Source organism: Eucalyptus grandis, chromosome 5 (genome assembly GCF_016545825.1).
Source record: "Eucalyptus grandis isolate ANBG69807.140 chromosome 5, ASM1654582v1, whole genome shotgun sequence".
NCBI classification, from domain to species: Eukaryota; Viridiplantae; Streptophyta; class Magnoliopsida; order Myrtales; family Myrtaceae; genus Eucalyptus; species Eucalyptus grandis.
The window spans coordinates 47552251-47579052 of record NC_052616.1 but is presented as its reverse complement, the minus strand read 5'-3'; the positions used below and the strand labels follow the sequence as shown (position 1 = coordinate 47579052).

The window sequence follows — 26802 nt, the reverse complement described above, 5'->3', positions numbered from 1 at the left end:
ACAACTTTCATTATTGACTTCATCCTTTTTATTCCTGGTCGAAGCAGCAGCACCAGACTTTCTCACTTTACTTCCTCTGATCTCAGAAATACCAGACTCTCCAGCAGCACCAGACTTTCCAGCAACATAATGTGTGTTCATCATATAGCTCTTAAAACCCGCGAGCTTGGAAGGACAAGGTGAGATCCTCAAGCCAAGCTTTGAGCTAGAGCAATCAATGTGAAGTGAGTTTCGAAGCTTGGCCATGGCGGCTTGTGACCACCCGTGAGCTTCAAAGGCCGAGGTCAGACAAGCCAAGCTTCGAGCTGTAGAGGTGGCTACTCAAGCTCGACCTTCTTGAAGCTTCGTTTTCTGGAAGAGAAAGTATTTTTTTTCCTCGTGGAAAAGACGATGGATGGTGCAAATTTTTTTCTTTTTAGTATTTTTTTTCTTTTTTCACTGTGGTGCTCGGCCACATCCAACCCCCTTGTCGCGAAAAGTGTCTAGGCTTCCTTATCAAGATACGACGTTCTTTTTGGTTGTCCTGTGTTGCTAGCGATGGTTCAGCTATGATGTTTAGCGCACTGATGGCGACGGTGTTTGTTGCGTCCGACAAATATCCCTTGCACACCATGTGTTTGATGGGAGTTTCAGGAGGAATGGCATTGTGATAACTGATGTAATCCGACCCAACCCACCAAGAAAATCAACTTCTTGATGCGGTTCTTCAAGTGTTGTTACGAGAAATGAGTCCAAAGAGCGAACCGTGATGAAAATTTCTTCTCAAGCTTTCTCTGCATTTGCTTTTATTGCTAGATCAGATTGTTTTTCGGGCCATTTGATGATGGGTGGAAGAGGCGTGTATCTTTGGAGTTGTGATTGCACCCTCTTCTTGTTTCTCCCTTTTAAGAGATTGGTTAGGCTGAAATATGTTTTTTTTCCCCTCTTGTCTACAAGATTTGTCTTCTTTCATTGACTGTAAAGTCTTGGTAAGTTATATGTGGGAGAAATAAAATTCTTTGTTTGATGCAGATTTGCTACATTCGTGGTGACTGCAACAGTTATTAGATGATTGTTATTTGGCTCATTCTGCTTAAAGCCCAATGCGGATCATCTCCTTATGAGGGGAGGTCAGCAAATTTTCCAATTTCGCCTGAGCTGTGATTAGACTACAAAGTTAGCTTCGATGACCAGTAGAATCAAATAGTCTAATAAAATTACGACGTCCCAAGTAGAGCAGCTTATTAGGGTTGAAAGGGACGTACAGTGGGCAATGCTGGTCTTTGATTCGGCAACAGCAGAGCACAGTAATGGTTTTTTCCATGATGAGCCTTTAGTCTTATCATATCGAAATTGGTCTCTGCAAATCAGTTCTGGACAGTGGAAAAGCTTCTTCAGAGAATGAAAGAAGAGCAGTGTAATCTTACAGAAGACATATTTCTCTCCATCTGCAGAGGCTGTGGGCGGGTTCACGGGCCGCTGGATTCATTGAGGGTATTCTAGAGGATGAAGTGTTTCCAATGCAAACCTTCACCCAAGTCATATGTCACTATTTTAGATATACCCGTCGAGGAAAACCAGTTGAAACTAGCTCTTTGATTTTATAAACAAACGAGGGTGATCGGTGTATCACCTACTGTTGCTTCCCTCAATGTTTTGATAAAAGCTTTTTGCAAGAACAGTGGAATGATGGATTCTTCCCTTCAGATATTTTATGAGATGCCAAATCGTGGATATATTCCAGATTCATATATATATGGTACTTTGATAAATGGATTGTGTAAATGGGGGAAAATTGGTGATGCCAGGAAACTGTTTGAAGAGATGGAGACAAAAGGTTGTTCACCTAGTGTAATCATCTACACTTCCACGATTCACGGTCTCTGTCAATCTGAGAATTTAGATGAGAATTTAGATGAAGCTTTTGGATTGTTTGAACAGGTGGTGGGCAAAGGTATTGAGCCTAATGTTTTTACTTTCAGTACATTAATAAATGGATTTTGCAAGAGTGGGTGTTCTTCTCAAGCGATGGAGCTTTTGGACATGATGGTTAGGAAATGGCCGAGGCCCAAAATGATAACTTACAGCACTTTAATCCATGGGCTCTGTAAAGAAGGGAAAGCTTATGAAGCTTTGGAGACACTTGACAGGATGAAGCTTCAGGCCTTGAAACCAGATGCAGGACTTTATGGCAAGATCATTGCCGGCTTTTGCGACAAGTGCAAATTTCAGGAGGGTGCCAACTCCCTTGACGAGATGATACTAGAAGGAATCTGTCCCAATCGTTTAACTTGGTCTATTCATGTCAGAATCCACAATGCGGTCGTTCAAGGCCTTGCTAGTCATGGCGAAATAAATCGTGCTTATCAGCTTTACCTAAGCACGTGAGCTAGAGGAATTTCTGTTGATGCTTTGACTTCTAGTACTCTTGTTCAATATTTCTTTAGGAAAGGAGATATAGATAAAGCTGCTCGAGTATTTGAGGATATGGTGCGTGATGGATGTGCTCTGGACAAGGAAAGATGGAAGGCAGTTGGAGAAGGATTTGTGCATTGGGAGAAAGCGAAAGAAGCTGCTAACTTATGCGGGAATTGATTAGAGAACAATGAAAGGAGCAGACAAGGCTATAAGAATATTATCATAGGCAGGAGTTGATGCCACTTGTTACTGTTTCTACCAGCACCATAGATGCTCATTATTTTCTTTTTGATACAAATATCCTGATTTCATGATGCTTATTATATGCTTGACAACGATTCCACTTTATTTTCATGTATTTCAGAAAATAAGCTTCTGGTTCATAAGAAGTTGGCCATACCTTCTTTTAATAGAAAGTTGTCCGATCTATCTTTGTCTTTAGTGGGGGCGTGGAGCTTCATTATGAATAACTAGGCACACTTTAACAAATGGGCTTGGGTAAACAGACGAAATTTAAAACCTCATGAAGAAAGATGGAGGAATCCAAATATGCGTTGATTACCACGACCTGAACAAAGTAAGTTCCAAGGATGATTTTCTTGTGCCACACATCGATGTCCTCATTGATAGTGTGACAGGATTTGAATTATTCTCTTTTATGGATGGATTCTCTAGTTATAAATAAATCCGAATGAAGGAAGAAGACAAGATTAAGATATCTTTCATTGACCCATGGGGACCTTTTGTTATAAAATCGTGCCCTTTAGCTTGAAAAATATAGAGGCAACTTATCAAAGAGCTATGGTGGCATTGTTCCAAGATATGATGCATAAAGAAATTGAAGTATATGTTGATGACATGATCATTAAATCGAGACAAGGTGAAAATCACGTTGAAGTCTTGAGAAAGTCGTTTGATAGACACCGAAAGTTCAAGCCGAGGCTTAACCCCGCTAAATGCATATTTGGGGCAAAGTTTGGAAAGTTTCTCGGAGTTGTCATTAGTAGTATGTGCATTGAGATTGATCCCTCAAAGGTGAAAGTCATTTGCGACTTGAAACCTCCTTGTACTGTCAAAGAAGTTCGAAATTTATTGGGAATGTAAGAGTTTTCCTAATGTGGACTACATTAATTGATATTGTAATTTACTGTTTTTACGGTTACCGTAAAACAGGGCTGGTCTAAGGTGAGATATAAGGTTTCTTAATTAGTCTAATATGGGGCTGGCTAGTGTGGGCCGAGTTGAGCCTGGCCCGTAATGAGGGGGACTGACTGGAAACTCTATAAATAGTGCTCAAGTCTCTCCTCTAACCCTATTTTTCACATGTATCCTCACCTAAGAGGCGTTTACCTAACGCTACACGTGAGGGGGGCCGCCTCATTGAGCCAGTGATACGGAAGGCAATAGAGGAGAATGACTTGATGCGTGGATCCCCTTGATATATGTGGGTAATCCTTTTTCTGCTTCCGCTTTATGTTCGATGGATCCCAAAATAGGTGCGTTAATCTTTCTACTCAATTATGCATGTTCTTGTTCTGGTTATGGAGATCTTGGGGTTGCGCAATTTTGCGTCTAACATGTGGTATCAGAGCAACCATAACCCTAGAACTCGAACGCAATTGATTTTGCCTTAATTTGTAATGGATTTACCATAATTTGTACGGATCTACCCTAATTTGTATGGATTAGCCCTAATTGGTATTGATCTTGCCCTAATTTATGATTTTCGAGACTTTTTGTTCAATAAAAATTAATTAAATCACCAATTTGGATTGGGGGAGACGAGACGAGCAAGAGGGTCGGCGGCGCGTCACCGGGGGATGCCGCACGTGCGGCCACGCGCCGCCTGGGCATCGAACGCGCGCCGCGCGTGAGCCCTACGTGCCGCGCACTCAGGCGGCGCGTGCGGGCACATGGGGGCTTATTTTGGCGCGTGGTTGGCAGCGTTGGACTCGTATGGTGATTTCCTATCTTGTGGTATATTTATTTTATATGTTTGATGATTTTATTGATGTGAAATTGCATATGGAATCCTAAATACGTGAATTTTTAGTGTATTTTTGCGTATTTTTCTTGTATTTTCTGTGATTTTGGAAATACAGGTGATGGGTTACTAGTATGTTATCACATAATAAAAATTTGTGATTCATCAATAAAAATCAAACTTTATTGTGAACTGAAGCTGACTTAATGAGATACAATTCATATGAGATTGTATTTGAACTATGTATTGAGCTGATGAGAAACAATAAAGATTATGAAACTTTTGTTACTTAAGTATACTCCTTTACACACTGGTAATCTTTGAATGATAAACGACTTAAAGACTCGTGACCAAACTGATGTACTGATTAACACATCTGCTGAATATGGGTAATGCATGTCAATTAAGTTACTGCATATTGTACATGAACTCATCTGATCACTTGTTAATGTTTATCAAATTAAATATTTTTTTATAGTTAAGGAGTATGACAACATTTATGCAGAGTAATAGTATTTACTGTTAAATTTTAGATATTTGGTTTTCTGATTTGACTCAATTAATAGGCCACTGGTTGAAGTAATGATATTTGTTACCTAAAATTGATTAATAAATCAGTTGTTAGCCTTGGAGTCATTTTTGCCTTATGAACTCATGAGTGATAATGGATCAGCTGTTAAGCTTGTCGATTTGGTGTACCCTGTATTACCATTGATGTTAATTTGTGAGAGATATTATAGATCAGCATTCTTTTTATGTTGTTCTGGTAATATGTAATTGGGGTGCATAAAAGATGTTTTATTCTCTGTTATGAGAAGTTTCTTGTGTTACTGTGATCAATGATCTCATTGGAATCTGTCTTTCAGGTTTGCTATATATATATATATGATTAATTTTTTATTAATGAATAAAGCAATGTAATTAACATGATATGTGATTTTGGTGATATGATGCCCCTATCACTAAAGTTAAAATCACACACACACACACACACACACACATATATATATATGATGTATGTGAGGAGTAAAGCTTATATCCCTGGTATGAGAGAATTTCAATGATTCAATTGAGTAGTGACCGCCAAAGTGGCACGCTTGATTGGGTTTGAGAAATTTCGATCTCGTATGATGATTGGGATGTCTCTTGGTCTAATGCGTAATCATACTCCCAAAGGAGGTGATTGTGTATTAGTTCATGGAGGGATACATGATAATGTGGTGGAGGAGTGACTGATTCTAGTGATTCATATGCCCAAAGGTGATGAATTCACGAAAAATTGGAATATATTCTCATAACCGCTATCATGTAGGGAGTGTACAACTGCATGTCATGTATTCTGCCCAAAGGTAATTATATGATTATGCGTGTAACTCTCTGGATGTGTACTTGTACGTCAAGTTACACGGTACTCACATGATGCTAATTATATATATTGCTTGGTTTTCAATCACCTATTCTGTAATTAATAACTTCATTATTATTGAGGTTTTTACTGCTTCAAATTTTAAGTTGTAGACATATGATTTGTTGCTTGAGAAAAGAGCAATTGAATTTTCTTACTTTCCATAAAGCGTTCCATTCTGGAACACTTGAAAAGAGGTTTGCTTGCGGACTGCACTGCTATAAGATGATGGAAGCCTTAGTTGCTTGAAATTATGTATTATCTGATATTGAAATTAGGACATATCTGCAAAGATTGTGTTTAAGTCCTAATGACATATACATCTTGTATATGATTAAAAGGTTGTTTCCAAAAGTTTTTTATTTAAGGAAAATGACCGAGATAAAAGTCTTAAAAGGTTGTCAGGCTTAACAGTGGCCGTGAGTATTTTGGCAAGTATGACAATGCGAAATAGCTTCAAGGGTCATTTGTCAAATACTTGGTAGATTCTGGGGTGGTAACTTAATTACTATGCCTGAAAATCCTAACAAAAGATTCACTCGAAATTATTTTATATCTTACCTAGATTGTTCAAAAGGGTATTGATTTTATGACATTGAAGAAGGTATAAGAATTATGGAATCACATACTATAAAATTTCTACAATTTGACGTAATTGTAGAGGATAGCTACTCTCAGACTATTAAGGATAATAATGTAATGGAAGATCACTGTGTCTTTGTCTTTGCCTATATAGACAATCGTGGTACAGACAATTGTAGAATCTCCTATACCATAAATTAAACTTGTTGAGGTTCAAGATACTATTCTTGATATAGTTTATGATGAATTTTTTTTTCAAACCTCTCAAGTATAGAATGAAGTGGTGGTAACTTTATTAAGGAGATTTGTTAGGGAAAGACGATAAGTTATTCCATTAAACTATAGTCTATTTGTGAGAGCATGACTATAATATCCACTACATGGTTGATTTAGCGACATAAATAAATGTTGTTTCTTATCCTCAATCAAGTATGTGATTAAATGCCATAAAAGGCGATATACAATCTATGAAACATGTTTGGAAACTTACTGACTTGTCTAAAGATCCCAAGTTTATTAGTTGCAAATTGGCGTACAAAACTAAAAGAATTTCAAAGAAAGATTGTGGAATTTAAAGCCAAATTGGTAATTAAAGTTTTCACTCTGAAAGAGGGGTGGATTGTTTATAGTGAAGAAATAACTATTTCTTTAAAAAAATTCTTTCAGAGTGAATACGACATTAATAGATCATTTATTTATTTATTTATATATGGAGTTACGCCAAATAGATACAAAATCTATATTATTCAATTGGAGAATTTTGCAACAAATGTTTCAAGTAAACTTGTGTGTAGACTGAAAAGTCTTATTTATAGTCTTAAGCAAGTTTCCAGATAATATTATTAAAGTTTCATAGTGTTGTTATTTTGTTCAATTGGGAACAAAGTAATTCAATATATTGCAAGGTTAGTGGGAGGAAATTTATTTTTTCTCATACTTTATGTATATAATATTTTGCTTACAAGTTGTGACATTGAGACATCTTATATCCTTTGTACTAAGATCTGTAAAAATTGTTTTTGCCATATTATATTAGATTTTCTTGGAGGACATTTGCTGATTGTATATTGGAAATATTCAATATACATTATTGCAAGCTAGGAATTGCTCCTGTTGTTAAGGGTGATGGACTAAATCTATCACATTGTCCTTATTTAGATATTGAGAAAATCTAATTAAATGGAGTACCTTGTGTCAGTGCACTTAAAAGTATAATGTATGCTCGAATTTGCACTAGACTAAATGCTGTCTTTGTGATGGGACTTCTAGGCAGATATCGGTCAAATCCAGGATATGATCACTGGGTTGCTGTCAAGAAGGTTTTAAGGTACTTAAAGAAGACGAGATTATATGCTAATTTATAGACATGTTCAATTCTTGCAGTTAGTAGAGTATTTAGATATAAACTTTGCTGGCTGTTCTGATGACATGCAATCAATAGCGGAATACATATTTATGTTAGCAGTAAGTGCAGTAAATAAAGTTTTATGTCATCTTCTACTATGTAAGCAGTGTTAGTAACATTCTTTTAGGATGTTACTTGGGCTATTAGGCTCCAGAACCTCATGACGGAGTTAATCATTTTAACTTGATGGATAGACCCATACGGTTGTATTGAGATAACAAATTTATGATATTATTTATTTACTACAGAGGTCTCAATGGGTCTAAATATATGGTAGTCAAAATTTTTGACCAAAAGCAAACGGTACAGAAAGGTGACGTTTTAATATAATATATTTTCACAGATGATGTAATTGCAGATCTATTAACTAAAGGCCTACGCTCGTGTGTATTTGAGTAACATATCGTTAACATGGGCCTAGGAGCATCATGAGATGCTGTTGTTTAGTGGGAGCTATTTTGGCTTTACTCTGATAAAGGTTTCATCTGTGTTCGTTACACTTTGTAACGGTTTAATATGTATCAACTTGTGCATTCAATAAAATATTTTTGAATGTATTGTTATTATGTTGAATACATATCGATAAAGTCTCAAGGGATTGTATAAACCTTGAGTGAAGGCTAGAGGCATCCGGTTATTAGCCATAAGGACAAGTCATACGTGGATTCATTGGAACCATAAAGCATTCTCTAGTGGCACAAGTTTTTTGTGACACCTAAGGTAAGAGAATGGTGACTGACAAATGGGATCTCTCTATGAGAGATGTTATCCATTTGCCATACTACCATATTGAATCCATATCAATAAAGTTGAGAGCACTCGTGACCATGGAAGGCTGTGTGTATACATGCAGTTACCGCAATGATTCGGTATTTAAGACTTTATGGGATATGATTGACTATTAAGAATTATCTTTGGACCAATGCGCGCGCATAAGGTACGATTTCAATTAATATAGTCCAAGTGGGAGAATGTAAGAGTTTTCCTAATGTGGACTACATTAATTGATATTGTAATTTACTATTTTTATAGTTACCGTAAAACATGGCTAGTCTAAGGTGGGATAGAAGGTTTCTTAATTAGTCTAATATGGGGCTGGCTAGTGTGGGCTGAGTTGAGCCTGGCCCGTAATGAGGGGAACTGGCTAGAAACTCTATAAATAATGCTCAAGTCTCTCCTTTAACCCTAATTCTCACATGTATCCTCACCTAAGAGGCGTTTACCTAACGCTACACGTGAGGGGGCCCGCCTCATTGAGCCAGTGATACGGAGGGCAATAGAGGAGAAAGACTTGATGCGTGGATCCCCTTGATATATGTGGGTAATCCTTTTTCTGCTTCCGCTTTATGTTCGATGGATCCCAAAATAGGTGCATTAATCTTTCTACTCAATTATGCATGTTCTTGTTTTGGTTATGGAGATCTTGGGGTTGCGCAATTTTGCGTCCAACAGGGTAGACTAAATTATGTAACGAGGTCTGTCTCCCAGTTATCAGAAATAACAAAGCCATTCAAAAAAACTCGAAGATCAATTAAAGTTTTGAGACCAAATTTGTGTAGGCAGACGGAGACTTCTTGGTCACTATTCCTATTTTTTTTTTTTTTTTGTTTATCTTTTTCCCCGTCGGTTCCTAGGTTCGGCCTCCTCCTCCTCCTCCTCTTCTTCGCCTTCCTGTGTTTTGTATTCCTCACTTGTTGTATTGTCACTCTCTAATGGCTTCTCCGACTGTCGCGGGTTCGCTCCTCCTCGTCTAGATCGACGCGCTATCTCCTTTGGTGCAGCTCGCAAAGGTGACCTCCATTTGCCCAAGAGAATCCTCACCTTTCTTGTTCAGCTTGCAATCACAATGCTCTAGCTCAATTTCGCCTTACCAGGTGTGTCATTTGCTTGAAGCCTTAAGTCTCTTCTCCAACAAAAGTTTCCTTGCCTTCGCTGTCAGTCAGCTCAAAAGAAAAAAATAAAAAGAAAGAAAAAAACATGTCACGTAGGACGGCCGACATTAACGTCAATGATTTCCAGCCAAAATTGGTTGGATGTACTTAATTGGTACCGTGTAAAAAGGTTTATGACTAAATTTGATCAATTAAAATTTTTTATAAATGAATTGATATCAATACAATAGGTTTATGCCTTTTTTTTTATTACTTTTCCATAGTATTTTAAAATAAATCCAAATAAAATTCCCTTGCTTCTTTTTTTCTTTTTACTTTTATGATGCTCATCAAGACGAATTGCAATGAATGAGCTTTTGGAAATCTGATTCAATGAAAGCTTGTTTTCTGTAATGCGACCGGAACAGTGGCTCTCCATCGTTTAGTTGTAGTGTAAGATAATTGGATTATTACAAATTGCTCTCTTCCTAGATCCATGTTTAATCAGATCAAGCAATGCCATTGCTTTGGTGGGTGAATAAGGTAGTATAGCTTTGGATTTGGCCTTCTAGATTGCGGCAATTTGAAGATATGCATCCACATTCAATGTGTATAGTTGGTATTATCTAGCATGCCTCAATATAACCGGTCTCACTTAATCCCAATCATGTAACTTATGTGTATTGGATTTTTCTAGTGAGTGTAGGTGCAAATTCTTGAGGTCGACATCCTAATAGTCAAGCTTCCCCCTAATTTTCCAATTGAGAGCACTGTTAAAAATTGTGGGATTGGACTGCCGTGATTGATCCAACTTGTACAATGAGCTCAACCTAAAAGTAAATGTAAGCAACATAGTTATCCTACTTGAAGCGGGTTCAACTCAAAAGATCAACCATACATAATTTTAACTATGATTTCTATGTATTATCATAACAGGTGACTGAGCAAAAACCAATGGATGGTTAAGAAGACTGGCTATTGAGTCAATATCGCTTACTTGTGATGGTATGAAGGAAAAAGTAGTGGAACTTCTCCAATGCGTTAAGTGCTAGAGCCAAGGTCGGGTGGTTGATGGTTGACAGCTACTCACTTTGCCACTGTATTTGGCATTGTCCGTGATATGAAAAAGAAGAAGGAAAAAACAAGAATGGCCCTTCAAAATTCTAGTACCCACATCTTAATTTTTACAAACAAGAATCAAATATCAACAAATATATTAAACTAAAACTTACTAAAATTGAGCAAATTTCCAAAACTCTACAACAATGAAATATTATCAAAGAAACAATTAAAATCATATATCTTATTTTATATACTAACAAAAAGGGCGGGGTTATATCCACATCAATTTTAGTTAAAGCACATCTTTTCACCAAATTTCACTCTCTCTCTCTCTCTCTCTCTCTCTCTCTACAAATCAGTTGTAAAAAAATTAGGGAAAAACTCTTTGCATTGGGTTTACATACATTGTATGATAAAATTTATTAAGTTTTATCTTCTCTAGTTGCTATATATTTAGTCTTATTTACCCAAATGCAAATTTATGGGCAAAATATATAAGTAGAGATCTTTTACTTAAAGATAATAGTTGATTATCATTTGCCATCCGTATCTATAAGTATTTTAAACTAGTATATGCCTGTGATGAACATCGGTTCTTGACTACTGTCGTTTACTTAAAACTCTATTTTGGTGTTACAATATTTTAAAATAAATCCAAATAAAATTCCCTTGCTTCTTTTTTTTTTTCTTTTGACTTGTATGATGCTCATTAAGATGAATTGCAATCAATGAGCTAGTAAAAATCTGATTCAACGAAAGCTTGGGTTTTGTAATGTGAGTAGGAGCAGTGGCTCTTCATTGCTTAGTTGTTGTGCAAGATAATTGGATGTTAGGAATTACTCTGTACCTAGATCCATGTTCGGTTAGATATAAGCAATACCGTTGCTTTGGTGTGTGAATAAGGTAGCATAACTTTCGGATTCAACCTTCTAGAATGCGCCAATTTGAAGATATGCATCCACGCTTGATGTGCATAGTAGGTATTATCCCAGTATGTCTCAATATAATCGGTCTCACTCAATCCCAACATATAACTTGCGTGTATTGAATTTCTCTAGCGGGCGCAAGTGCAAATTCTTGAAGTAAATATTACAATAGTGGAGCTTACCCCAGTTTTCCACCTCGAGAACACCGTTTAGTGATTGATCCAACCTGTACAACGGGCTCAACCCAAAAGTAAATATAACCAAGATAGTCACCAAGCTTGAAGCAGACTCAACTCAAAAGATCAATTGTATAGAATTTTCACTATGATTTCTATGTATTATCATAACAGGTGACTGAGCAAAAACTAATGAATGGTTAGGAACACTGGCTACTAAGTCAACATCATTTACTTGTGATGATCTAGAGGAAAAAGTAGTGCAACTTCTCCAATGCGTTGAGTGCTGGAGCCAAGGTCGGGCGGTTGATGGTCGATAGCTACTCATTTGCCATTGTTTTGGCTTTGTCTGTGACATGAAAAAAGGAAAACTAGAAAGGCTCTTCAAAATGCTCTTCATCAACTCCACCTCCTTATAAATCTCTTCGCAATTTGCATAAGCACTCACCACATCTCTCCTTTCCTATTACGGTCCCTCCCTTCATATCTACCCACTTCTGCTCGAGCTATGGAACTTGCGCACTCTAGTTTTGAGCAATTACAACCATGTTGTTTCCTTCTCTATCTTGTGCTTGCATCATGCCTTGTCCTAGTCTCCTCCACCACAAATGAAACTGACAAGCTCGCACTTCTCGCATTTAAGGCTGCAATCAAAGACCCTTATCGGGTGCTTGACTCGTGGAATGACACCATCAGATTTTGCCATTGGTATGGAGTAAGGTGTGGCTTGAGACACCAAAGGGTCACGGTCCTGAGTTTGTCCTCACTAGGATTCTCAGGGTCCATCTCTCCTTATATCGGAAATCTAAGCTTCTTGAGTGAGATTTATCTCCAAAATAATAGTCTCATTGGAGAAATCCCCCCGCAAGTCGGGCGGTTGCGCCGCCTACGTCTGCTAAAGCTAGACAACAATTCACTGGCTGGAGAAATTCCCAGAAATGTGTCAGGTTGCTCAAAACTAGCATCTATTTCCATTGACTCCAACCAACTAACTGAGAAATTCCCCGTAACTTGGTTCATTGTCAAAGCTAAAAATTTTATCCTTTTATGAAAATGCACTCTCTGGGAATGTGCCTTCCTCCTTCGGAAACCTTTCTTCACTGATTCTTCTTGACCTCGGGAAAATAACTTGGGTGGGAGCATTCCCATAGTTCTAGGCTGCCTGACAAATTTACTATCTATTAATTTCATAGATAATAGATTGTCCGGCACAATTCCATCCTCGTTGCTCAACCTCTCTTCTCTAGCTTTGTTTGATGTGACATTTAACCAGATGCTTGGGAGTCTTCCTGCAGACTTAGGCTTGATGCTCCCAAATGTTCAATATTTTAGCATTGCTGGTAACCAATTTGAGGGACCAATTCCTCCCTCAATGTCCAATTGGACAAATCTAGAATTAATTCAAGTCGAAGAGAACAAGCTTTCAGGGAAAGTGCCTTCTTTCGGAAATATGCCCAAGCTTTGGCATTTTTGCATCTCTGGTAATGAGTTGGGAAGTGGAAATTCTGAAGACTTGAGCTTCATATACTCATTGACAAACAACACTAGATTGAAGGTCTTATTAATTGATCAAAATAGACTCGGCGGGGCATTACCCAAGTGCATAGGTAATTTCTCGAGTGCTCTCAAGTCATTCATTGTATCAGAGAACCTAATGTTTGGTAATATTCCTCGAGAGATTGGCAATCTAGTCAACCTAACAGTGTTAAGTTTGGCTTTTAACAAGTTTTCAGGCGAGATCCCCTCAAATGTTGGGAATTTACAAAATCTAGGGAAATTGAAGTTACACAGTAACAACCTAAGAGGGATAATCCCGACTTCTTTAGGAAATTTAACTAAGTTGTTTGGACTAAGTCTCGGTCATAATAACTTTCATGGACAAATTCCTCACATCTATCGAAGTGCCAATCTCTCCAAAGTGGCTTGATCTTTCTAGTAACAATCTTAGCGGTTCCATACCCCCACAGCTCCTAGGTCTCTCATCGATAACAATCTTTCTGGGCTTGTCTCGTAACCATCTGAGTGGGGTTCTACCCATAGAAGTAGGGAACTTGAGAACTTTGACTGAGTTGGAAATCTTTGACAATATGTTGGTAGGTGAAATCCCAAATAGTTTAGGGGATTGCACTGGATTGACATTTCTGAGGATGGGGGGAAACTTCTTCAATGGGTCCATTCCTCAATCAATTAGATCGTTAGGAGGCATTGAAGAACTAGATCTTTCATGCAACAATTTGTCGGGTCAGATTCCAGAATTCTTAGTGTTATTTCATTCCTTGAAACTTTTAAATTTGTCTTACAATAGCTTTGAAGGCGTGCTACCGCATGAAGGAGTCTTTAAGAATGCTACCATGACTTCTATTATTGGGAACAATGCGCTTTGTGGGGGATTGCCGGCATTTCACCTTCCTGAATGCGTCTCCAAAAGCTCCAAGAGCAGAAAAATCCATATATTGGTATCGTCAGCTTGTATTATTTTTGGTATTCTTGGAATAACTCTTACTCTAGTTTTTGTGTATCTTTGTTGGTTAAAGAAGAAAGTAAAAGAATCGATTTCAACTTCCATGGAGGATTCGTGGCCATACATATCTTATCGCGCACTCCTAAAAGCAACTGATGGTTTTTCTTCAATGAATTTGATCGGTGTTGGAAGCTTTGGTTCTGTTTACAAGGGGATAATTGAGGAGAATGGTACAACCGTTGCAGTGAAGGTTCTTCATTTAGTGCATCGTGGTGCTCTAAAGAGCTTCATGGTGGAGTGCGAGGCATTAAAGAATATCAGACATCGAAATCTTCTAAAGATATTGACAATTTGCTCAGGTATTGATTATCAGCAAAATGATTTTAAGGCCTTAGTTTATGAGTACATGGAAAAGGGAAGCCTAGAAAGGTGGCTACACCCAAACGCAACACCATCTCACAGGAACGAACCTACCCAGAAATTGAATTTCTTTCATAGGATAAATGTTGCTATTGGTGTTGCTTATGCACTGGATTATCTTCATCACCAGTGCCACATCCCCATCGTTCATTGTGATCTAAAGCCTGGCAATATCCTTTTAGATGCTGACATGGTTGCCCATGTTGGTGACTTTGGATTGGCTAAGTTCCTCCTTGGATCATCCTTTGATAATGTAGCTAATCAAATGAGCTCAATGGGCATAAGAGGAACAATTGGTTATGCTCCACCAGGTAATTCTCTCATTCAGACAAAATAAGTTTATTTAAAGTAAAAAAAATGTTGATGGGTCACTTTGTGAGTTTGGTAGCTGCATGATACCTCTTATGCCCATTACATTATGCTTTAGTGATTCGTACTTCAAATTTCACCCACACTATGATCTACATTTGTCACAGAATATGCAATGGGATATGAGGTTTCAAGAGAAGGCGATATCTATAGTTATGGCATTCTCTTATTGGAGATGTTCACAGGGTTGAGTCCCACCGATGACATATTTAGAGACAATTTGACTCTTCATAGTTTTGTGGCTGAAGCTTTACCTGAACGAGTGATGGAAATTACGGATCACATTCTACTTCAAGAAAGAGAGAATCATTTAAGCACCAATAGCCATCAGCATTGGCTCTCCGAAAGCAATGGCATATTTCAAGAGTGCTTGGTTACAATATATACTATTGGAGTCGCTTGCTCCGATGAAATGCCTGGAAAACGGATGAGCATAAGCGGAGCTGCAAATCAGCTGCAAAAAATTAGAGAGAAACTCTTCACAAGGGGCTTACACGGACAAAAATGAACAACAGGTTTATAGCATAAATTTTATTAGAACGTTTCTCTTCCCTCATTGCTATACATTCTGTACTGTTTATGCAAATGCAAAGGTACTGGTAAAACACATAACTGAAGATCGTTCTTTGAAGATGATAGTTGTTATCTTCCACCATTCTTATCTGTACATAATTTAAAGTAGCATGAGGCCTGCCATGTGAACGCACATTCTCGAGTACTGTCGGGTTACTATAACTCTGTTTTGGTGCTATAAAATCCAAAATAAAACGCCTTGCTTCTTCTTCTTCTTCTTTTTTATTGTTTCTTGTACGAATTGCAATCGCTTAGCTATTGGATTGATTCAAAGAAAAGCTTGGTTTCTGCAGCTTGACAGGGAAGTACTTGGACGTCTGGAATTGCTCTCGGTTCCTAGAGATATGTTTGCTCAGGTGGATGAATTAGGATGTGTTGCTTTCGGTATCAGCCTCCTAGTATGCGGCAATCCAAGGAAATGTATCGGTGGTCGGTGCGCGTAGCAAGATTGTTGAAGAGTGCTTCAGTATCAGTCTCACCCGATTCCAATAATGTAGCTTGTTTGTATTGGGTTTCTTTAGAGGTACAACTTGCAAATGCATATTCTCCAGCACTGCTATTTCTGGAGTTTATTGCTTAAATTATCCTTTTTTAGCATTTCGGGAAAGTTGTTAATCACTTGTTTTTGGCAAGCACTAAGCACGTATGGATGTAACTTATCATTGATATATCCAAAGTCCCTTTGTGATTTTCATTAATCGCATGGATAAGCAACTTTCAAAATTAGAAATTATTGACTACATCAAGAAATTATTGATCGCCATTATGCTCAAACTTCACCTATATATTAAAAGTGATGATTAACATGGTGAAGTTACTAATTTTAATAGGTGGGATATTACTTTTCATCCTAAAAAGTTACTGATTCCATGGCGAAATTAATAGTCACTGATATATATTGTCTATGTTTGTAAGCGGTCTGCAAATTTTTCAGTTGTCAGTAGGTATCGGTGACTTCAAAGGTTTGAGGTGTTTGCTTCATCTTTATCAAGAAAATGAACTTTTCTGATGATATCAATGTGGTTGTGCAATGTATACAGTTTTCAAAAAGAAGAGGAAAATGCAAATCACCTAATGAAGATGCTATTCACAAAACAAACACCATCTAAATTACTATTAGAATGCAAAATATGTGTCCGTTCAAACTCACTGTTTTGACGAGAGTTGTCTACATTTATTCTTCGAAAAGAAAATAAAAATAGTGCAAGTTACTTCTAAAAATGCGAAAAGGAGCGTTTAATAAAAAATGCTGTTGTGAAAAGAGATGTATGTACTTCCAAGTATGAAGAACATAGTATTTCAAAAGCACAAGCTATGAGTACCGGATATTTGCAGTGCCAAAACTTGACATAGACGGATACTTAAGTATTAAAAGTTAGGAATGTGACACTTAAGTGCCAAAATCGAAGTCAATGGTGAGAATATCCAACCAAATTACCGACCAAATTACTGACGTGACGATTCTCTAGTGATACAACTGCCAAATGACATCATAGCCTCATCGCCGCAGCCTCCTTGCTGTCGCTGAGAAGGGCTGATGACGGTGGGGGGAGAGTTAGCCAGGGTTGTTGGGCCTAGCCAAGGGCTGGCGACGATGTTGTGCCACATTTTCAAAAAATTAAAAACTAAAAAGAAAAAAATTGCACTAGTCATCGGCTTCCCCAATACTTTGCAAAGTACCATTCCTCGCGTTCACCGTCTTCAGTTGCTTGGCCAAACTCCTCCGATGGTGCTCGATGGCGGTTGCCTGACCATTCACGAGGTTTGAAGATGGAGGACAGACAATCAAGCCAAGCTTTGAGCTTGAGCGGCCATGGCGGCTGTGAGCTTCAAAGCTCGACCTTCAAGCTGCTTCGAAACTTGGCCTTGGCTGCCTACGAATACTCCCGAGCTTCAAAGGTCGGGGTCATACGTCAAGCCAAGATTTGAGCTAGAGCGGTCATGGCAGTCGTGAGCTTCGAAGCTTGGCCATGGCAGCTTGGGACCACCCGCAAATTCGAAGCTTGGCCATGGCAACTTGCGACTACTCGCTAGCTTTGAAGGACTAAATTAGACCCTTAAGTAAGCCAATCTTCAAGCTAGAGCGGTCATGGCGGTTGTGAGTTTCGATGGTCAAGGTCAGGCAAGCCAAGGTTCGAGGTGGAGAGGCCATGGCAGCCGCTCAAGCTTGACATTCTTGAAACTTCGTACTGCTCTTCCTCGAGAGGAAGACCATGGGCGGTGCAATTTTTCTTTTTCTAATGTGGCACTCATGTATGGCCTCATTGGATCCACTTGTCCCTAAAGTTACATTTGATCGTTCAAATTTTTAGTCACTGGAAATGGTATAATTTCCAAACCTTCCTCGGTTCGCTGCTTTAGGATCATTGTTTGTTGTTTGTCGTGTGTCGCGGTGCGAGTATGCTCGAAGAAAGACTTTAAGATATGTGAGAGAATCACAGCCCGACCGAAACAAAGGCAATACAGCTAATCTGAGGTCATCGAAACAGCTCCGATGGCGATCGATTTTCACTTCGGCGGAGGCGAAGGGTCTAGGCTTTACCTCATGAGAAACAGAACACGAGTTGGTACCTTGAAGAAGAGCAGCTGCTGGTCGTGACTGACGATCGGATTGAAGGAATGTGGCCTCAAGAGCAATAACGCTAACAGGGAGCTTTTACTTCAAAGTCAGTATGGGAAAGGTTGAGGGTCTAATACTAATAAGAACTAGGTTTTGGCTTTCAACATTTGATCAAATGCTGAAACTCATTTTTTTTTTCCAAAACTACCTGCCCAATTTTCAAAATTCCAATTTCGTCATTCATTAGCTTTTTTTAAAAAAAAAAAAAAATTAAAAAAGGACCAAACCCTTGGCCGGACTAGCGAAGGGTTTGGTCATTATATATATAAGCCCATTGTAAAGGTTTTTTTTTTTTTTTGCCAAACACACGTTCAACTCAAAGTCCATTTCTAAAGAAATTTTAACCAAACATAATTTACATTTCCCCAAATAGCTTTGACTTTCAACCCGTGCATTACACTTAAAGCCCATTTACAAAGCTAAATTAAACGGCAATAGGTGAAGGGAGAGAGAACGAGAATCGAATGCTACCACGCGAACAGGGTATTTCTTGAATCTTGTACTCGGCCTGGGTGGCTAGCATGTCGTGGAATCATGCTTACTGGGCCCGGTTTGGGCCAGGAAAGTCCAAATGGGCTCCGTCGTAAAAGTCAACCATAGATTTTGGGAGTTGACTAGCTCCTCGAGCCTTCCGCAGTTGAATTATTCATTATTGGCCCAAACTTTAGTGTCCCTAAATTAGGTGTGCGGAAGCAATGGAATGAAGAGAATGATGCAGGGTGATGAAACGACGGTGTTTTTGGTCAAAGGTAAATTTTCTCAGTTTCGTCGAAAATATAAACTTTCAACCTATGGATGAATGGTCTAATGAAATGTATTCCAAGCCCTAGTGGAATGCAATGTTCCTAATCCCTGTGTGTAGAAGGGGTGCAATGAATGCGAGGTTGAACTCCTCTTTTTTTCTTTTTCTTTTTTTAACCAAGAATTGAATTGCGCTATTGACGAAGAATATGACCCTTGATATTCTCTGTTTATTTATTTATAGAAATGCATGTTTGACTAGCTTGACAATATTCGGTTTATTGACACCCTTGTATTTGGCTTTGGCTTTTTTCGAAAATAACTCTCAACCATTTTCTCAACTAGGCCGGTTGCAGCACACAACCAAAATTACGCCAGACTTGCAAAATTTTTACAAAGACTGATTTCAGAAATTATATCATTACATGTGTGTGTATATATATATATATATATATATATACATATTTATGTTGCATTTGCATTGATTGCAAAATAAAATAATAACGTAGAGAGAAAATCCGAAAATGGAGTGAAATGATGCAAAAAAGGAAAAAGTTTTCTAATGCGTATGCCAGCATGAATTCAAGACAAATCCCAAACAATATGGGACTCATATTCGGACAAGAATTGACAAGTGAAATAAACGTTAGATAGAAAAATAGATTGCTATAACGTCAATACATATTGATATAAATATCCCATAATATCACCACTCGTTCATGTGAATTGTCAATTATGTTCCCACCAATTTTTAATGTTCGGAAGGATGCTAATATATGGTATGCCGACGTGAAAAGTTTTATAGTTTACAAAATAAAACTAAAATACATATTTGCTCACCAAAAAAAAAAGAAAAAAGAAGGTACTTCTGCGATCAAAATTAAATATTTTATAAGAGATTAGCCGATTAGCGATTTCTGAATTTTTTTTATGCAAAATTGAATCTCTAAACTAGTGCTTTTTTAAATGAGTTGTTCCTTCCTTCCAATAATTTATGGACATGTTGGCAAGACTGAATCGTCATAAAATGGGGACGTGACGTCCTATGCGGCATTTAAAAAAAAAAAACTGAAAATTGATGAATATTGAAAAAATAAATATTAAAAATTGACAAAGGAAATTTAAAAAATAAGATCAGGCATGACTCTTAGTTTTGACATGGGCACGGTTCGAAACAACAAAATAAATATTAACAAAAATATAAAAAAGGACATTTGAAAAGTTCATGACCGAATCTCAAATCCAAATTAGGCTTAGATGGTTGATGAACCTTAGTCAGGCGTAACCGGTGGCCACAATGTCCCGGCGAGGCGAGGCGATGCTGGAGAGTTTTTTTGGTTAGAAGGCAATGTTAGAGGTTGTCACACGATTGGGTCGTGCGACCCTGTGTTCCGCAGCTAAGGTTGCACAATCTAAGCTAGAGTTAGCCCTTGCCGGGGTCGGGCGACGCCGAAGATGGAGAGCAATAGCTTGGCACCTCTCGTTGCCGTCACCTCCAGCTGCATTCCACATCTTCTCTCTCTCTCTCTTAGATTGTTTTTTATTAAATCAACACCTGAAAATCACATGTAAGTACAAATTGAAAAAGTTACTAAAAAAATTATATACATATTGTAATTGTGTTAATTCTTTTTTTTTTGTCGATTAATTATGTCAATTTAGTCATAATCTTTTTGCTTTTATGTCAATTTAGTTTATCCAACCAATTTTAGGTGGCCAATACCGATGTGGACACCGTCGTGCCAACACTAATGTTGACAATTTTTCAATAATATATTAGTTCTTCGAATTTAATTTTTTTTTTCCTCCTTCCTCTAGCCGGTTGTCGATAGCTAGCGGCCAATGGTGAGGACTAGTAAGGCTCAACCTTGCCAGCTATTGGCGAGGCTTGACTTCACCATTGCCGTGTGAGGCCGAGCATCGTTGATGACTAGTTGGAGGAAAGAGGAAAAAAAAAAGAAAAAGAAAAAATAAATAAAAGAATTCGAAAAAAATAAAATATTATTAAAAATTGTTCATATTAACGATGGCCGGACGGCGTCCATGTTAGCAACCCAAAATTGGTCATATGGACTGAATTGGTAAAAATAAATGGTTTAGAACTTAATTGATATAATTGCAATATGTTTGTGAATTTTTTTTTTTTTTTTTGGTAATTTTTCCAAAACAAATTTATTCAGTCAGTATTGACGTGGTCACTCGGAAGCCTATCAATGTCGGCATTTCTAATTTTATTTTAATGGAAGAACTAATTCGAATAAAAAGCATATGCTTTGAATACCCAATCGTACAAAATGATAATTCAAGGACCTCATCGTATACTTTGAAAGGTTTAGGGATTCACCCCGTCTTATTATTACCGAAAAACATGCAGAAATTTAGAACGAGTACAACTCCTACTCCCGCATTCAACGTTGAGCTTTGCTCCTCTCCGTCACCTCCACCGCAAGTGAACGCCCCGTCAGTGGTCAGCCCCGTCGGTGGTCTCACCTCCGCCGCCGACTTTGACGGAAACTCCACGAAGGCAAGCTTCCGAGTTATCCTACTTATGATGAGGCTTTTCTTTATTATGATCGATGTTCTTTTTCCAACTGTAACATTTGAGCAAGCTGCAATGACTACTATTTCGGTGGTTCTCTGTTGCTATAGACGGTCCAGTTATGGTATTTGCGCACTGAGAGTGATGAGAGTGCTGAGTTCAACGAACATCCCTTGCACACCATGCGTTTGATGGGAGTTTCAGCACAAATGGCGTTGTGATATTGACTGTAGTCTGATCCAGCCGCTCAGAGAATCAACTTCTTGACGCACTTCTCCGAGTGTTCTTATGAAAGGTAACCGCGAAACTGAACCGTTGTATAAAATCTTGTTAAGCTTTCTCTGCGGTTGCTTTTACTACTGGATTAGATTGTTGTTCAGGCCATTTAATGATGGGTGTAAGATGTAAGTTGTGACTCAATGTGCAATATCGTCCATGAATTTTTAATTCGTCCAATGTGGTCTCTGGACTTTAGCTTAATGTGATGAATAGGTTTATTTCCATTGCAATCGCGATCATGCATATGGAGGTCTAAATTTCACGCCGAAAACTGTGAAAGGAACTGGGGACGTGCACCTTCCAATTTAATGATTTTATGTAGAAGAAGTTTCTGGCCTGTGATGATGATATACAATAAAAAAAGTATGCATCGAACCTTTTTTAACACCCAACACACTTGTGGAGGCTTAAGGCAAATGATGCTTGAGGATGGAAGGAAGTGAGTCAAGTTGCTAGGAAGCTGCTTGATCTCACTGGTAAGGTGGTCGAACTCCACGTGAGTCTAAAGCAAAATTTAACTAGGTAGCTCGACTAAATAGCTGAGTTGAGCTTTGATACGAGAATAGTTTACTCGAGCAGGCTGGGGTCCTAATAAAGAAATCAAATTTTCATTTATACCTGCTATATTTATACGTCTAATAATTCACATACCATTAATGGCTGCATGAGTTGCTGGCCATAATATACTTATGTTGAGATCTTTTCCGTTCAATTCACAATCATCTTATTGCTTATTTTAAAAAAGAATTAGTATCATGAAAAATCATAAACTAGTACACTTGTTATAAATTTATATCCCCTTAATTTTTCTTAAATTTATCATTAAGTTGCTCGGTTATGACACATGGGAGTTGACGGGTGTATTTTTTTTATTTTTTATTTTTTTGCTGCTGGAGGAACCGCTTTGGCCGACAGCCGCTACGTAAACCCCCAGGTGACGCTAGCCTAGGACTCATCACCAGGGCGCTGCGCTTAAATCGCCTAATGATCCGCTAGCCTCCCTGCAACTTGCGTTGCAGGGGCTTCGAACTCTGGATCTCCCGTTTGGAGGTCTAGAGCCTACCCAGCGGAGCCACCATGGCTGGTGGTATTGATTTAAGGTTTTACCCTCCGTTTGTTATATGTATACTGGTTTGGGTAAATTTTTCATAAGTATAACAATTAGAGTTTTTATGGTATTAACCCTATCTACAAAGAGAGCTAACGCTAAACCAAAAGAGAAAAATCTTGATGGCAGAAAAATCCCTTCCAAAGCATTTCATGGTCATTGAATTCCACGATGCCTATTTGCTTCGTGCACACAAGGTAAGACCACCTGGTCCTGGACAAAGAGGTACAAATCCGACAGAGGTACAAATCCGACAGAGACTAACAAGAAAAGAAAGAAGAACATCGTATCAGAAGCATCATGGAGTTTCATTCGATCACTTGGTGAATTCAATCACTCCCAGTGCAGACACAGCTCGGGCAGCGACCTTAAAGCCTGTGAATCCTGCTTCTCTGCACAGGTACTCGAACTGCTTCTCGGTCCTCTCCTTCCCCCTGGCTGGATCAACATGGCGTTGTCGAGCAGTGACACGTATCGAGACGCCATTGTATCCTCCGGCTCGTCTGGCATTATGAAGTCCATCACGATCACCTTCCCGTTCGCCGGCAACGCCTTGTGACAGTTCTTCAGTAACTTTATGCACGACTCGTCGCTCCAATTGTGGCACGTGCCCTGCCCAATTTGCGGAGTCATATAAAGTTAGGACATGGCTTGCGTTCGAGTAGTATAATTAATGAGAAGGATTCATGAAACTTGCCTTAATCATGATCGCGTCGCCCTCCGGGACACTCACGAACATGTCCCCTCCGATGTGCTCCACGCCTGCGCGCCATTTTTACTAATGTAATTGTAGGCCTAATTTGGGGACAATAATGCCTCTGATTTTTGGCAAACATGATTTTGTGCTAAATAATTGGAACCTAAATAAGCGCAACTAAGCCAGGGAAGCATGTGATAATTAATGTACCGGGATAGGAAGGGGCATGTTCGATGACTTGGGCCAAATCGAAGTTGATGCCCTTGATCGAGGGGTACTTTGAGACAATCATGTTAAGTGTCGCGCCTTTTCCGCCACCGACGTCAACTAGAGTCATGATCCCGTCGAACCCGTGGTAGACCTCAAGGATCTTCCTCGTCTGCGTCGTGGAGAGGCCGGCCATCGCGTCGTTGAAGTGCTTGTTCAGGGACGAGTCCTCCTTCATGCACTGGAAAATGGTCTTGCCATGGACCTTTTGGAACAAGTTGCCTCCTCCTCCCAAGATTGCTTCCTTGAATTGGAGCCTGTAATTGCAAAAAAGGTTAATAAGGTTTTGTTTGATTCAAATTTCATCGCTCGATCTAATTTCCTCTTGTTGGGTGTTAAGATGACAGTGTATCTTGAGCCTGTCCCAGGTAATATCTTTCATATCATATATAGGTCATGTATTCACAGACGAAGGAATTTCTACTCACCAGACGTCAATGGTAGCTTGGTGGAAGGCGAAGAGAGAGAGCGAGCCGACGGAGGTGCCATCCTCATCCCTGACGTAGTACTTCCCGGCCGGCGATATCGCGTACCGCCTCTCCACAGTCCTCCCGCCGTCGAGTGTCTCGGACTTGCATGCAAGGAGCGAGTGGCTTGCTAGGCAACGGAGGACCCGGTCAATGATCTCGGCCGACTCGGGGGTCCGGGCAGGGAGGTGGGCGGCCACCTCGGGGGGCGACATGTAGGCCCCGGGGCCCGCTCGGGCTATGATCCCGAAGAGGTCGAGCTCGACCGCGGCGTGCAGGATCCTTGGGAAGACTTGAGAGCTAGAGTACAGGAGGGCTTTGAGGCATGGGTCTTCTTCTTCTTCTTCATGGCAGGGTTTCACTTGGCTTTGAGCGGAACTCATTTTTCGCGCTCTATGCTTTGGCGTGAGGCAAAGTTTGGATGGGTGCTCGGTTGCTTCCTTGAGGATGTACATAAGGTGATGGGCACTTTTTATAATCAAAGGCGAACATTTAGGTCCCCAAGTGGCCAAAAAAGAAGACTAAACAATGTGTCGGGAATGTCTGGTACGACCTATTGATAGCCAGCTGTAGGAAAATGGGGTTACAAGTACATGGGATCCACTGCATCTGCTAAACAAATCACCACGGGGGCATCATAGTTTTGGTTCTTGGGCACAGTCCTCACATAATTGTATATATATTATTGATGGCCTAGTGTTAGTGCTGGAAAATGGGGTCTGCCCATAAATGGAGTCCATTACATTAAAAAACCACGTGATACATCGTAGTTTAGGTGCTTAGGCAAAGTCAAACGTGGACCGGTGGATGACAAGGCAAAGATGGATGAGGTGCGTAGACCTCCTAACTTTGAGATTAGGGAAAATATCACAAATAATTCCTCGTCTTTTATTTAATGTGCAATCTCGTCCCTGAACTTTCGATTTGCTCAATTTGGTTCATAAACTATCGATAAATGTTCGATTTAGCCTATAACTATTTGAAAATTGACCAATTTCATCATTTCGCTAGTTAAAGTTAATGTAATTGGGCATTTTGATTTTTCTTTTCTTCTTTTTTTTCTTCTTCTTCTCTCTTCCCTCTGCCGACCATGGCAGAGGGAAGCCGGCGTCTAGCGAGGGTAGCCCTCGCTTGGGCTGGCTAGGGCCACCCTTGCCGGCATCGGGTGAGGGCCGTCTTGGCTTGCATCGGGCAAGGCCCCCCCCTGCCGACGTCGGGTGAGGGCCGTCCTCGCCCGACGCAGGCAAGGATGGCTCTCGCTCGACACTGGTGAGGGTGGCCCTAGCTAGCCCAAGCGAGGGCAACCCTCGCTGGATGTTGGCTTCCCTCCATTGGCTCCGCCATGGCTGGCGGAGGGAAGAGAAGAGAAGAAAAAAAAAAGAAAGGAAAAACAATCCTCACTTAACGGTTTGAACGGAAGGACTAGATTGACCATTTATCGATAATTTAGGGAACAAATTGAGTAAATCAAAAGTTCAAGGATGAGATTGCATATTAAGTAAAAGTTCAGGGACCATTTGTGACATTTTCCCTTGATATTATATGAAATTTTTGAGGGCTAATACCGACTCTTTTAAAAGCTTAGGTTGATGAATGAAGGCGGTACTTATTTTTAGATATTCTAATTGTAGAATATCAAATTGAGGTAGATCATTGTGGATATATCATCTTGTTAAATTTTATGATTATGTGACGTGTGAGATACTATTAAAAAGCACATTAAAATTCCAGGAGTATTTTTGAAGGAACTGACATGCTAGAGGGTTAAAATTCATCCTTAAAGTACTTTATTTTTCATTAAGGTTAATATAACGAAAAGCTTGAAATTGGTAAATGGGCGATTTTACCCTGAACTAAATTTTTGAATATCAAAAGCACTAAACTGATATATTTGTGATAAATTTATCGTTTCTTTAGTCTTCATTAAATTTTACTATTAAATTATTAAGTTGGATGACACTTGGTAATTAAGTGGTGTACTAATTTGAAATTTTATATTCCATTTGTCATAAGTATACTATATAATTTAACAGAGATAAATGCATTACTTCAAGATTTTTTATGTTTAGAAAATTACTCGAGTTAAAATTATCTTAGATATTGAAGTAAACTTATCACATGTATACTGATTTGAGTTTTTTTCGTAATATTAATCATTTTCATTAACTCTCATAATTTGGTTGGCAACATGGGCTAGTGTCAGTCTCCTCCCGTTTATCTGGTTGGCAACATGGGCTAGTGTCAGTCTCCTCCTGTCTATCGTCGTCAACTTCTGGACATTCATATCAATCGGACAAAGATATCTTTAAAATAAGGGAAAAGATCACAAAATATTTTAAATTATATTTATTCTACACAATAACCCTTCCTTACCGTTCCATCTAAAATCACCTTTAAAAAGTTAATATGAATCAAACGTGACACTTTTAAGGGCAAGTGGCTTTGATGTGGCG

At 39.0% G+C, this 26802-nt stretch overlaps 1 protein-coding gene and 2 pseudogenes across 1 annotated transcript; 2 read left to right on the top strand and 1 right to left on the bottom strand.

Annotated features, from left to right (window-relative positions):
* Positions 1 to 566: 566 nt before the first annotated feature.
* On the top strand, positions 567 to 2727 carry LOC120293964 (annotated as a pseudogene).
* Positions 2728 to 14372: 11645 nt separating this feature from the next.
* Positions 14373 to 16074, top strand: LOC104447256 (probable LRR receptor-like serine/threonine-protein kinase At3g47570). The gene is made up of 3 exons (XM_010061018.2): positions 14373 to 15000; positions 15166 to 15320; positions 15925 to 16074. Exons 1-3 carry the CDS (start codon positions 14373 to 14375, stop codon positions 16072 to 16074), a joined length of 933 nt encoding a protein of 310 aa, XP_010059320.2.
* Positions 16075 to 23036: 6962 nt separating this feature from the next.
* Positions 23037 to 24807, bottom strand: LOC104445188 (annotated as a pseudogene).
* Between the last annotated feature and the right edge of the window lie 1995 nt (positions 24808 to 26802).